Source organism: Panthera onca, chromosome A1 (genome assembly GCF_046562875.1).
Source record: "Panthera onca isolate mPanOnc1 chromosome A1, mPanOnc1 haplotype 2, whole genome shotgun sequence".
Taxonomy (NCBI): Eukaryota; Metazoa; Chordata; class Mammalia; order Carnivora; family Felidae; genus Panthera; species Panthera onca.
The window spans coordinates 68039719-68054603 of record NC_138339.1 but is presented as its reverse complement, the minus strand read 5'-3'; the positions used below and the strand labels follow the sequence as shown (position 1 = coordinate 68054603).

The following is a 14885-nucleotide window of genomic DNA, read 5'->3' as shown; positions in this document are numbered from 1 at the left end:
AATCAGATGCTAGCTGACTGTCTTATAAGTTTGGCTTTTAAAAAAGGAAAAATACAGTCAGATCTGTACCCACATACTGTAAGTGCTCAGGTCATAGAGAGGCCACTAAGAAGTTTCCATCACCTGTCCTCTGCGAAAACTGGCAAAAAACTAAAAGTACCAGAGGATAAGAGTAAGATTAGGATGGATGTGCCCCCGTGCACCACCTGGATTTTCAACCTCACTGGCAGGAGAAATGGTCTGATTTAGGAGGGATGAGGGCTCAGTCAGGCAGTACTGTGGGAAGCAAACAAGACCCAAAGGGGCAGCCACCCACCCAAATTGATGTAGGGTTTCAGGGCTGGGAGTCACCGAAGACACACATACATCAAGAGTGTGAAGGTAACTGCAAAAGGAAGAGGAATGCCAACTTGGGAGGCAAAATTACCTCACTTATATTCTAACGGACATGAAAAAGGTAGTATTAGAAACTCAAGGGGTGCCTGGGTGGCTCAGTAGGTTGAGCGTCCAACTTCAGCCCAGGTCATGATCTCAAGGTTTGTGAGTTCGAGTCCTGCATCGGTCTCTGTGCTAACAGCTTAGAGCCTGCAGCCTGTTTCGGATTCTGTGTCGTCTTCTCTCTCGGCCCCTCCCCAACTCATGCTCTCTCTCTCTCTCTCTCTCTCTCTCAAAAATAAACATTACCAAAAAAATTAAAGAAACTCAGGCCTTGATTCTAAGTCCTGACTACATTCTCCAACAACACAATACTCTGACCTCATGTTTTTGTTTTTTTTTCCCCCCCTCAGTCTCTCTTCCCTTGTAAACCAATCGTTAAAACTTGACTTCTCCAAAGGAAGAGAACTATGAACAATACACAGGAGTTGCTGGAACCCACACAGGGAGAGTATGTAAATCTGGAGACCCCAGTTTTCTGTGGAAATGCACACGCGGGTTCACTATAATGTCTTTAGGCATGTTTCCCAGGTGTGCTTATTTAATCCTCGGTGTGGTTCCAAGGATGAAATTCACCAATACATCACAGTGCCGCAACAGGTTGAAGCACACGCGTAAGGGGATCTGGACTGGCTGCCATTTCCATCATCCTCATCATTTTACAGATGAGAATACTGAGGGAGACACATCAGGGAGCCTGCCCACAGAACCCAGCAGTAGAGAAGGCAGGATGCAAACCCAGCCTCTCCTCTCATAGAATACTGTCTGTCGACAGACATGGACCTCCTCTGCCAGTTCCCCAGGGCCACCTCGAGTGCCGACATAAGCTCCCCCGAGTGCCGGGGCCGGTTTTCAATACCCCAAGTACAGGAGGCGCTGAGCATCTCTGCTTAGTGCCCTAATGCTGAATTTCTGACACCTACTATCAAGAGGCATTTTCTCAAAAATATTTGTTGCTCTGCTGCCTGTGTTGCCCTTCAAAAATAACTTACCTAAAAACCAATTAGCACTGTCTGAGGGCAGAGAGGGTTTGCTCTCCAGTATCCATGTGTTGCCACAGTCCTTGAGGAAAGACTGCTTTTAGACCGGCAACTCTGGCTTGGTTATGTTAAGACTTTGGATCTAATTAAACCCAAGCTACACTGGTCATCACACTTTTGTCTTTTTTCAATTTTCCGTGGAAGGAAATGTTTAGAACAAAACAAGTATCTAGCAATGGCTGCAGCTAATTACAAAGGGCATTTACTGAGAAACCAAATTGTTTTAATATGACCCCCAAATGAACTCTCAACCAACTTCCCAGAGGGCCTAGCAATGCACAGTCTAATTCAGAAGATCTTTCTTTCATCAAATGTATTTGAAATCATGTTCACCGTAACTTTGCTTTCCAATATTTCAGTTTAAAAACAAACTGCTTAAAGGAGAATTAGAACCTTATCTTTATCAATGATCTTCAAATATACAAACCATATATAGTTGACCTTTTAACAACATGGGATTCAGAGGCACCAACGGCTTGTGCAAAAATCTGTGTGCAATTTTTAACCCCCCCCAAACTTAACAGCCATAATTAACACATTTCATATGTCATATGTACTATATGCTGTATTCTCGCAATAAAGGAAGCTAGAGAAAAGGAAATGTTATTAAGAAAATCACAAGGAAAATACATTTACTGTCCTGTATCTATAAAAAAATCTGCATGTAAGTGGACCAGCACAGTTCAAACCTGTGTTGTTCAAGGGTCAACTCTACTACATAAAAATATGAAATCATCCTAGTGGAGGAAGAAAAGAAACACTCGTTAGCCCAGAGAGACAGTGTATAAACTACTAAGAATGGTAATTCAAGAAAGAGAAACAAATTTAACCTGACTCCGTTTGGAAACATTTAATTAATGCAGAAGAAATGCAGATATTCCTAAAGTCAGAAAAATGGAAAAACAGAGACGGGGTAACAAGCCAATTAGCTATTATCATCATGAAGGCACTAAATAGCAAATAACAAAGCAGGTGATCCTCAGATTACACTGATGCAATGTATTCCATCCCACTCAAAAATACAGCGTCCCTCTGGCTTTGTCTAAACAGTGTAAGAACAGCTGATAAAAATTCACAATAATCAGATGAATTGCTCTAGGATGCCAAAGAACAAATTTAATTGAATCCCTGATTGAATTGATTGTGACAGTGTAGACAGTTAAGCTTCATATAATAAAATTAAAACTTTAAAAGCAGTCATCATGAAAAAAAAAAAGGAAAAAGAATATGCTTAATAAAGATGAAAAGATGTGGAGACTTGGCTCCCAGACCTTGATAACAAGATCAGAACAATTTAAGATTCTATTATCAAGAAGTGAGCAAAATATGCAAGGGCATGTGGCATTTCATGATGTATGATTAGACCCAAGTCTCCACAGGGCAGCATGAAATGGACACTCAGTTATGGTCCAGAGCATCCAGGCTTCAGAAACAGTCAAATCCACTTAAGGAAGGATCAAAATTATGAACATGAGGAGGACTCAGAGAAGATGTGGGCAGAATTTCTGATGCTGTATTAACTGAATTGGTTGGGTATATAATCTCAATTATCCAACCAATTAATCAAAAAATATTTGCTGTGTCCTTAATTTTGGTGAGGTAGTCACTATTTGGTAGGTAGCTTTCAATCCTATAGAATGAACATCTTGCCAAGAGTACATCCCATTACTTTGGGCTGGAAGTGCCAAAGCAGCAAGCACATTTCTTCAAAAGAGTTTTTTTTTTTTTTTCCCTTGGAACTAAGCCATCAAATCCTGGGGTGTCTGTGCAGGAAAGGACTGGACTTGTAATTAAGTCATGTTTTCAAAACTGAATTCTCTGAACCATACAACAACTGGAAGTCCCTGATAGTGCATGTTTCAAAGAGTGGTTCCTTTCCCTGCCCACTCTTCATTCCTTCAGCCAGCATTCACCGAGTCCCCCACAATGCAGCAGGCACTGGGCTAAGTGTTCAACCATGTGCTGCCAAACCCACACAGCACACTGACAGGCTAAGATTCAGCAAATGCCTGGCAAAACAAGAACAGACTTTCAGATCATGATCCCAGTAAGCCTTCTGGGTAACTTTCACTACCATCATTTAATGAAGGGCATGAAACAGTACTTCTTGGAAAAGTACTTAGTAGCAATCCCTCACTTGGGTCATGTTTATTACTATCTTAGTAAATTTTATCCATCTGTCTACCAACTCTAGCTTTTCCTTGACAGTTCTGAATGTCGGTTGCCTAAGATGCAGTATCTTCTCCTAATTTCTCTTCTTTCCTGTCCAAGAACAGGTTTTCCATCCGACACTGACTTTATCCAACAAAAGCGTCCTCAAAATGCCTGGACCCATTTTAAACACAACAACTTTTGTAGATTTCTCCCTGTTCAGCCACCAGACTGCAGTACTTTTCCCCGCTGGAATTGTATCAAACGCAGTTCAGACAGGAAGGCTGTTACCTGCCCCAGTAATCAAAGGACAGTGGCGTGTGATGGTGATCTGAGTACCGGTTGGAGTGGAGAAGGGAGAGGAGCTAGAACTGGACAACCACACCAGAACTTCTGTGCACATTATGAATCTCCCTCTTGTTTTAATTACTTTTTGGTAGGAGTCTTTGGCTCATATTATTACTGGCAATGACTGCTGAGCTATTCTCCCTTTCTTTCCAATCAATGGCTCTGGTTCCCGATTTCAGCTTAAAAGGGGCAAACAGACCTTCCTTTCATTGGCCACGTTCTCTTATGTATCTTCTCTTTCTCCTTTTCAAACACGAGTCCCATTTGTATTTTTGTCTATGAAAGTAAGGATGAATGCTGAACAAGCACAGCCTAAAGTCAAGGGCTTCAAAACATCTCCAGCTAGATAATCCTAACACTTTTAAGGCACAACGTTAAAATGGGAGCCACTCGAAGGTAATAATAGGCCATGATTATATTTATGAAGATTTCATTACCTTGTGAAACCAAAGCTGATTATGCTTTACCATCATGACCGCCTCAGTCAGGTTGCTGAGACACAGACTGTGGACCCGCTAGAAAAACAGCATTAATAACCCAGCACATAATGGCTCTCCACAGCAATGTTGCAGATGAGACGGGTGACTCTACCCTGAGAGGAGATTCCTCTTTCAGCAGGCCATTCCAAGTGAACCTTTTGGACTCTTTTAGGACCTCTAAAAGAAGGTCAAAAGAAGTATAAAAGAAAGGAGCACCAAATGTAGGAGTTGTTCCTGTACTGTGTGTAGGTTTCACTTAGCTATCCCCCTACCTCCCTACCACCGAGCTACCTTTAATGATTATTACGAGGGGCTTTTCAGTAGTAAATTCAAAATCTACCTGTGCTCATCTCATTTCCTGGGCCATAAATTTTATAACCTGAGCTGTCACAATTCTGCAGAGTATTCGGCTGTTACTAGCTATAAATCTCAAGGTGAGTCGCCTGGTTCTGCCCAGAAATAACAGATCTCCATGTTTCCCCAACTACTGACTCATTCATTTATTCCACAGACATTTATTGGTCACTAAGGATGTGCCAGATCCTGGATAGGTACTGAAGCAACAATCACACTGGTTCAGAGACATGGGATCTGTTCCAACGTCCCATTAGGACATGTCAATGAAAGTTAGGGTTTCCTTCCACTGTGCAGAAAGAGAATGCCAGTCAACTTCACTAGCTGTTCTAGAGTTCCCTCTCAGTGATGAAACTTTTCCACATCTGAATTCACCATCATGACTAGAGAGGAAAAGGAAACAAAACAAAACAAAACACAAGGCATCACAGTCTCAACTACCAAAGAGAGAGGTGATGATGCCCATGTACTAGTGGCCAGTGTTCTTGTTTCAAGTTTACAGACTTGGAGGATAGAAAAACAGATGGGCAGAAATAACCCAGCCAATAAGTAGAATGTTGTGTGATGACTGTACAGAGAAAGCATGAGATTATTCCTACTGGATATGCAGGGGTGAATTTTGTAGAGGAGCTGTTATTTAAACTCAGTCTTGAAGAATGGCTTTATTCTGTCAGAAGGAGCCTTCTTTCTAGGATTGAGTAAGCAAAGGCACAGAGGGACTCCTGGGGTATGTTTAGAGTCACAAGTGCCTGGTTCCTCTAGGAAAATATATTCCATTGTGGCCAGAAATAAGATTCGTTTACATGGTTCCTGACATGACTGCCCACTGACAGAAACTAAATTTATGAAGGTCTAAACACAGAAATTAAAAAATAAATTATTTAAAAGTATGAGGTGAGAGTAGGCATAAAGAATTCAAGGAATGACATTTACCTATGTTATTTTTACCAAGAGAATCAGATAAGTCCAGCCTCATCTGAAGGGACTAAAAGAGTTAGTGAAGTCATTTCACATTGAGAATCTTGAAGCTGATGTATTCTAAGCTATGAGTCTAGGCTGTAACCAGAAGAAATTCAAGGAAAATCCTTCTCAGTCTTGGCTTTCCCCAACTTCTGTGTGTCATGTGATGAGATTCCCTTCAAATGGTCACTAGACTATTGACCAACTTAGTAACAGCCTGTAGGCCTCAAACTGTAAACAATTTTATGATGATGATGTCAGTGTTGGCTTGAATTTTGAGTAAGTATGTCTGACTAATCAGGAAGAAGTGGAAAGAGGGAACCAACCGGGTACATGTGGTTACAACTGATTAGCACGTGGCTCCACCCAGTTAGCCTCATGAAGGGAAGTGTGGTGCCTCCTCTCAGGCAGCAGCAACACCCTCTCCGGCCACATGGGCGCTAATGAACCTGCTGTAATTGGCCAGTGGAAGTGGTGCTACCTTCTCAATAGAAACAGGTTAACAGTGCTCCCTTCTTCTTTCCCAATTCCTTGTAGCTAGGGGCCAGCCTTCTCTCCACCACTCCACCCCAGCCTGAGGACAGGGAGATGCAACAACAAAATAAGCTACCATCTAGCCAGGAGTATATAGAAGTGTGTGTTCTTTTCTGTTGGGCACAATCAAAAGGCAAAGAAGCGGACAGGTTGGAACCCGAGTGATGGCCTGGGGCCAACTCTAAGATGCTGGCTTGGTGGCTTCCTATAGCTTAGCACATCAAGTCCTTGGCTTCTAGATCTAGTTTGTGAGGTCTGTGCTTGATGGCACAGAGGCCCTAAACAGGACAGTCTCTACTGTGTACAAATGCATCGTGCTTACTCTTGCAAGCATATGTTTCTAATGTATTCCCTTCATCTGGAATACGCTTCTCTCCCATCTAAATCTATCCAAATAGTCTTAGTTCTTCATTCACTTAATAATTATTAAGGACTAGTGTTAAGCCCTAGGGATAAAAGCTTAAGAAGGCATGACACCTGCTGTCAAGGAGCAAATAGTCCACTCCTAGGTTTTCAGTTGAGTGCCAACTCCAACCAATTATTAACGGAACTCTATACTGAGGATTCTGAAATCCGATTCAGGCTGAATAATAATAATGGGTATATCAAGCTTGATTAGCAATGTCTGCCACATGGGTAGCAGGAGTTCGTGATGGCATGCATGCCATATACTTGCCATCTCTGGGTCTGGCTTAATTTCTACCTCCTTAAAAAAAAATTTCCCCTACAATCCCCATTCCCCAGTGTTCAATAGTATCATTCTTCTGCATCTTACAATTTAGAACTAGATTCTATTGCATTACATTAAATTTGTCACACATGTTAGCCTTCTTTCCACAACTAAAATCTAAGCTGACTGAGGGCACAGGTCAAGTGTGCATCTTCTGTAATGCAAAGAACCAAGCACAAATAAAATGCTCAAAAAATACTTGTTCAGTTGACAAGGGAATAGGTGCACAATCTCACCAAGAACTTTTCTCATTTTCTTCAGTACTCTCTAGTCACGGCACCTTTGTGTTCTCGAGGTCAGTTTCATAATATCACAGAATCTGATTATAAAGTGGGGGATTTAAAGTTCCAGTACTGGGATCAAAGCTCCTCCTGGATCCTGGAGGGGATTTTTATGGCTACAGGAAAAGTTACTATTAGCTCTAAGTTACCACAGCTGGATCAAACCTAGCGTATCACCAGGTTGATCAGAGTGTGGCTCCAAAGCTGGTAAATGTGAGCAATTGCAAGCCACTCTCTTTTGGCAAGTGGCTTTCTGGACTAACCACAATTTTTTTTCTCTTGTTAGTAAATAATAGAAAATGATTGACTGTGAAAACTAAAATTACATTCACTTCAACTTCCTAGCTCTTAAGAAGAAGGTAAGGGTACAAGTTACTTCCAGATCACCAAAACTAAACACGATTAAGTCTTAAGGATGAATTTTTAAAAGTCCAACCCAATATTTATTGAACTTCTAACATATATTTAAAACTTTATTAAGCGCTCTATGTGAAATTTATAAACCCTCTGGGAGCCTGCAATTTATTTGGGTAATGAAAGAAATGAGTATGATCCAACCAACCAATAACGCAGGAGAGTATAATCTAGTGTTACACCCAGGTTAACACCATGTCATGGCTACTAATAACTGAATTGATATTTAGAATTTAGTTGAGAGCCATGTTAATGCTTAAATCCCAAACCATTAGAGCTGCTAAACCATTAGCTGCTGCTAATCATGCCCTCACAGATCAATTTCAGGGTCACTGCTATTTTTTAAACCAGTAAGATAGAAATCTTTGAAGCTGTCCCTACCTGCAAAATATGTCTAGAAATACCCATTTCAGATAAATTTAGACCCAATAAATGGTATTTTTAGCAACCATGATTTCTACAGATGTGGGCTGAGATTTATGGTTAATCTGTTTTCCAGTTCAAAGCAAAGGAGCAGTTTAAAATTGGAATCTTTTAATATATCGTGATCAACCAAGATGACATAGTCCAAGTACATTCAATACATTTTCCTCTGGTATATTCAAATTGGATTTGCGGATATGATTTCCTTATCCCTAGTCTTTTCCCGTAGAACAAAGGAATTACACAGATAATTCAGGCAAATCCTTCCCACTCCTACATCACTCCAGGAACATTCTGAATAACCAAGATGAATCAGATGAAATCAAGCTTTTTGTTTTGTTTTAAGCGTAATTATTCTGATAACTATGTCAGTGCTCCATTTCACTTTGGCTGTGAGGATAAGACCTTAGGAGACTTTTCAGCCAGGAACAGCACTAAGGAAAAACATGTGGAAGACCAAGGGAGCCGGTATTTCACCCCAGGGCTCCCCATCCCCGGTGTGGATGAATATTTAACGTATAACGCTTGTAATCTAGAGGTTCCTCATCTAATTTAGTGAAGTATTCACATTTTAGAAGTTTATTTTTCTACTTCAGAAGTACTCATTTCAGGATTTCAAATAAAATGAATGTCTTTAGTATTTTATGATGATCTGCTTTACATACAAGTTTTTAAGAATTCCACCAGGTTAAAATAGAGTGAGACTCTAAATAACTCTTTATTCAAAGATTTCTGCTCAAATGCCTTCTACCTGAATTATCTATATAACTCAAGATGAAGCTGGGCTGGGGTTAAAGCTGGATAGATCATCCCTACTGTCCTAATTCCCCAAACAATCCCCAATTTCCCCCTTACAGTGCGCTGGAAGGCCTTGTGTAAAATAGCACCAGATAAAATTACCCTCCTAGGTACTCTTCAGCAACTCCACAATCAACTGAGCAACCTATAAATTTACATTCCAAAGCCCAATGGCACAGCGACCAATAGTACCTCATTCCTCCTCAATCTTTGTCTTTCTCTTTTAAATAAGAAAACCTTATGTTAATGGGGAGATTATTGAAAGAGTCTCCTTGTAAGCCATGAATGCCACTTCACAGACTGTACAAAAAGCAGAGCTCTATGAACAGTACAATAGAGTCAACTCATCTTTGTGAAAAGCTCAGCATCAGCCTTACAGAGAACTTAAATAGTTCCAATTCCTAGATCTCTATTAAAACATAATGAGTCCATGCTTATGCCACTGTGAGTCCATGCACACACATACGCAAAGGCAAGTTTACTGCACAGAGGGTAGTCATTGTAAATCAGGACTTAACCTTGACACTGGATTACATTATTTTTTCAAGCTATTCAAGATCATCTGCTCGTTCTGAAGTATTTTCTTCTCATTGATGTATCTGAAGCAAGTACTTTTAAAATAAAACACCTAAATACCAAAAACCCATACAAAATATATCTTAGATATTCAAATTTAGCAAAAAGCCAAATATAAATTAAATACTGAAAATCTCTGCAGACTTGCAATATTTTGTTAATTGCAATAATAAATAAATAAATAAAATAAAATAAAATAAAATAAAACAGGCAACTGGAAAAAAATGCACATATACCAGATAACCTAAAAAGTTTGGGAAGGAGTTATTGAAAAGAACACTCTGGTCAACTAAGACACAGCAAAGTAAACTCAAAATTGCACCTTTGACAGTACTCCTGAGTTGTATAACAATATATTTTAACTATGTAAATGGTGCCCCCAGAATTGCCCTCAGAGAGTCCCCTACACAGAATACACTGTGATCAGTGCCTGGGAGAGTTAACAAAGTGGTTGTATTCTTCTGGTAATGCAAAGACACTCTAGGAGTCTTGAGTGTCTTGAAATTATTGTTGTGAAACATCATCATTTTAGGGTATATGTAAAATGTCTAGATACTGAATTGTTCTGTTTTGAATTCTGAAGTCTACCTGTAATTTTGTACCCTGGAATGAGCTGATTATAAATTTGTATTTGGCATAAGCCCTTAACTAAACCAGATAAATACACTGAAATTAGATCCTCTTTAGTGTTTTAAATTATGTAAATGGAAATACATGTTTAACAGAAAAGGCATGTTCATATATTTTGCAGAGGTGGCCAGGTATTAAATCTGCTGCTTCCCTAGAAGAAGTTTCCATTGTACGCAGGCTAAGTCTTCATGTAAGCTAGTTACAGAGATCAGCAAAGTAATTCCAGTTCTAATCAAGGAAAGAAAATAACTCCATTTTGCCAAAAAGGATAAAAGGAGGTATAAGATGCCTCTAATAAGTTTTTTAAAGAATATAATGAAACTTTTTTTTTTAACATTAATAGGTGCAGAAACTTTGAAGGGCTCAGGCTTCCCAGAATAAGCAAATTGTTAGAAAGTTACTTGGAATCACCCACAGACAATAACTGTCGGTGGTTTCATTTCAGGCAATGGGCTTGTGCCAAAAGGGACTGACATCTTGATGAAAGGGTCACCAAAAAGTTGTGAGAATTTTTCCATGAGTAAAAATCCTTCCAAGAGCAACACACTGTGATTTCTCATTCTGCCACCATACATAAAGGACAACTGTAAGAAATTAACAACATGTAATAATAATTCAGATTTACTCTTCTGCACTCAAATTGTTCCAACTTTCATTCTCGGCTTTGGCACACACGCTTGCCTTTCACGAAGCTCATTCCACTCACTAATACAGAAACACGGTATTTACTCTTTGAGCCTGACCTATAGTCAGTTTTTGACCTACAGTCAGGTCTGCTAGTTTTGACAGAGTCAGTGGTCAAATTTATGTTTAACCAAACTGGTCACCTGACATATTACAGCATATGTGAACCTTCATGGTCCGTCCACCTATGGTGGCACAGAAGGTAAGACTCTGGATAAAAAGCGACAAGACAAAGTGATGCAGCCAGTCTCAGTAAAAGAAAAATAAACAAAAATACTGTGCAGCGGTTCATTTTACTACCATCCTAGCACTCTAGGACAGTGGCTAATTGGAACTTAATAGGAAGTTGGGAACCATTTGCACAAAACCTGCTGATCAGTTTACTTTTCTGTCCATCCCTTTTGCCCGTCCACCTCAAGTTCCTTAATTTGGTCACTATCTGCTAAGTCCGAGCAAGAGCTACTTTCCACAAGGCTTTGCCACCCACCTGTTGAACGGGCAGGTGAGGCACACACAAAAAATAGAGAGCTTACTTGCTAATAGGATTCAAACTGAACTCATTTAATTGCTCTGATTCATTCTTCTCCCTGGAAGCTTATACTTGGGTTGTTCTCAAAGAAAACACCAAGTATATCAGATTTAATTTTGATTCATTAAATTCCACCCTCGATTAAAAAAAAAATAAAACCTAAAACTAAATTTGGAAATCACACATTCTGAGTGGCAGAAAGGTGTTTTAAACAGTGTAGACATCTGCAGTAGGACATGTACTTAAAAGTTGCCTGACATTTCGATTATTTTCTTCGCAGTCCAATCTTATTTCCAAGGAGGAAATTTTTCATAGGAGATCAGTATACTTATTCAGCTGTTTTTAATGTGTATTTCATCTGTTTCGCTCTTTCCACAGTTATCCAAAATGAAACTGCCTTCTGTATCACAATGCTTGTCACAAATAGTCACCCTTTCATTCAGAGGTAATGTGCTTGACTTCTGAAACGGAGCAGATGCCTCTGAGAAGTGAAGTTATACATCAACAAAAAGTATCAACACTAATTACATCTGAGATACAATAGGCAGGGTATATGAAGGTAAAAAAAAGTCCAAGCTCTTCACATATATTGCTCTTAAGGAGAGCAGACTGTCCAGGTGTTTGATGAGCGGGACATGGACCCCTACTCTGAGGGTGACTTCTGGCGAGCTCTAAAATAGGACCCATTGCTTTGTTTGAGCCCTACGACTGCCACCTCCCTCCATGCATGTCACAACACACCGCTCTTCTTAAAGAACAGAACCATTTCTGTTGTTCAAGTTAAATAAATCTTTGCTTCTGAAAGAGGAATTTCAGTTTCTGTTCAAAATGACTGCAAATCAAAAAGATCTAATTCACCACATCCAATTCATATCAATTGCTGCACTGCAAAGCTCCCACATGCCGGACGGAGAAAGACCCCTTTAAAGGTCAAATGGGGTAGGAACAATAAGGGGTTGAGGCGGGATGAAGGCGTGTGGTTGATATTTATATGAAATCAAGACACGAGAACCTACTGAGAATTGCCTCTGATGACCCATTCTTACCATTTTGAGAATCGTAACAGTCTTGGCCTTGCACCCTCCCTCTCTTCAGTCCAGGGAGATCAACCTGCAAAATATGTTTAAATACAGAAGACAAATCGCCTCACCGCAGGTCAGGAAATGAAAAATGCCGGTTTAGAGGTTACAGACAAATAACCATTTTCTGTGGTTAAGATAAGTTACATGCAAATTATTGTAACCACTGGGGCTTCTCAGAGAGCTTTCCAAGGGTCTATAGGCTTAAATAGGGGACAAAGAAATTCCTGGTACCTGGCTCTGCAGAGTCCTGGGCTATTCTTAGTGTTTGGTTCCTCTTTAAATTGCGGGAGTTCAAAAGGTTTAGTAACTTAAAAGTAGAACCAAGCGATAAAAATAGATTGTTTTCTGGCTGCTCTTTGTTCCCAGACATACTACTGGCAGTATATTTGCAATCAAGACAGCAGAATAGGAATCAGCCTTCCACCGTGTAGTGTAATGCCTCAGAGTGGGTATTTTTGGAAATGGCACTGCATTACATAACCTTCCGTGTCTTAAAAAAAAAAAAAAAAAAAAAAAAAACTACACTGGGGGGGGGGGGGGGGAGTCAGGAATACACACCATTATGCCCTTCTCTTTATACCAAATAAACATTAATGTACATGCTGCAGTGATTTTCCTCTCCACCTTTATGTCGTCAGAACACGGTTCTTTTGTTAACATAAGTTATGGCAAAAATTAAGATGAATGGAAAAACTAAAAGTTCTCCAACAGGGTATCATAAGCTCTTAGAGTTTTCCTATAATGTTATTATAGATACACATAAATGCAAATCAGATTGTTATCATCATCATCCAGCAAAAAGCAGTCATGTATTTTTAAACCCTCCCTCCCCCAAAGTTCAACTGCTTTATAAGAAAATGCAGAAAAAGTGTTGCAAGATCGAATGCCTGAGAAGACCCTTGGCGGCGGCAGCAGCGCTGAGAGAGTAATAAAGTGTATGGATGGAGGGATACAAATTCATTTAATAAAGGGGGTGGGGGTGCATGCACCAAAGTGCATCTAATGCAAAGAAACAAACCAGTCCCTAAGAATGCTATATGAGCAAGAAGAACAAAAATTAACCATACCAACAAGCAAAAAACCCCACCCCTTCCCAAAAGAATTCTCCCTCTTAACTTGTGCATTAAAAAAAAAAAAAAAAAGCTCAAGTTAAATTCCAGCCTTAATGCACCAGGACCAAAATGCCAGAATTTCTTCAAGGTACACGCTTCAGCTCTTTAAAATTTAGAGGGAAGAAGCATGAACTCTGCAGGGTTGAAGGGTCCAGCTAAGAGCAATGGCAAGAAACCGACACAAAAGAGAAAGCAGCGCTCCCGGCCGGGGATGGGAAGGCATATACTTACAGACAAAAGCCCCGCTCCCTGTTCACTCTCTCCTCTCTACACCTGAAACACAAATGTGGATGAAAAAGGGCATCATGCTAGAAAGACAGCTGGGAGGGGGAGGGGGAGGGGAGGGGGAGGGGACAGGGGTGGAGGAAGAGGAGAGAGGAGGGGGAAGGGAAACAAAACCCAGACCGGCTTCACTTCCAAGAAGTACAGCCGTGGAAAAAGGAGGGGAAGGTCTCCCTGCCTCGCGCGCTCTCTCTCCAAGAGTGTGTGTGTGTGTGTGTGTGTGTGTGTGTGTGTGTGTGTCTTTCTCTAAGAGTCTCAGTCTCTCTCTCTCCTCTCTCTCTCTCTCTCTCTCCCGCTCTCCGCTGCCAGTGTGCTAGTGAACAATGAGCTAATTCTGATGGGGCTGGCGCTGCGCCAGCGCCCCAGCCTTGCTGCCACTGTGCGGCCGCAGCGGAGCCAGACTGCTTACTCTGCAGGAATCGGCGACTCGGGGCCCCATCGGCGAGCGGCCAGCAAGCGCGCCCCGGCACCCCGCACCCGAGCACCCCGCCGCCCCTACTGCTCCTGCCGGGCCCCTGGGGGACAAAAGGGCCCGCAGACCGGCGCGCCGCCCCGGCCCCGCCCCGGAGCACGGCGCACACACACCCCGGCCCAGCCTCTCCCGCCCCCCCGGAGGGCTTCTCCGCCTCGACGTGCGGTTGCTTTTCAGACAAATAAGGAGGCGGAGGAGGCGGTTTGGGGGCGCGCCAGGCGTGAAGGCGGCCAGGGCGCTGCACAGCCCGGCAGGCCGCCAGGCCGCGGGGAGAGGCGGCGCGGCCCGTACTGTAATAATAAACCTGCAGCAGAGGGCATCTGAGGGAAAGAGGACGGCGACGGGGCGGCAGCCGCCTTCCCTTTTATGTGCCTGTCCCGAGCGAAGCAGAAAATGGTGCCCGCGGAGGCGCGCGCGCGCGCGCGCGCGCGCACACACACACACACACACACACACACACACACACACACACACACACAGTGGCGCCGCAAGCGTTTGTGTACGCCCTCCAGGTCTGCCCCGCAGCCCCGCGTGCCCGCCCCAGCCCGCAGGAAGCCCGGGGTCGGAAGCA

The 14885-nt window shown here is 41.9% G+C and overlaps 1 protein-coding gene across 1 annotated transcript in view; it reads right to left on the bottom strand.

Annotated features, from left to right (window-relative positions):
* The window catches only part of NREP (neuronal regeneration related protein), a 28218-nt gene extending 14297 nt beyond the window's left edge, over positions 1–13921 (bottom strand). Inside the window, exons 1-2 of the mRNA XM_060635211.3 lie at positions 13792–13921; positions 12413–12476 (exon numbers count right to left, since the gene is read on the bottom strand). Of these exons, the coding sequence (XP_060491194.1) occupies positions 12413–12415 (3 nt within the window). The 5' untranslated portion in view covers positions 12416–12476; positions 13792–13921. The remainder of the gene's footprint in view (positions 1–12412; positions 12477–13791) is intronic.
* Between the last annotated feature and the right edge of the window lie 964 nt (positions 13922–14885).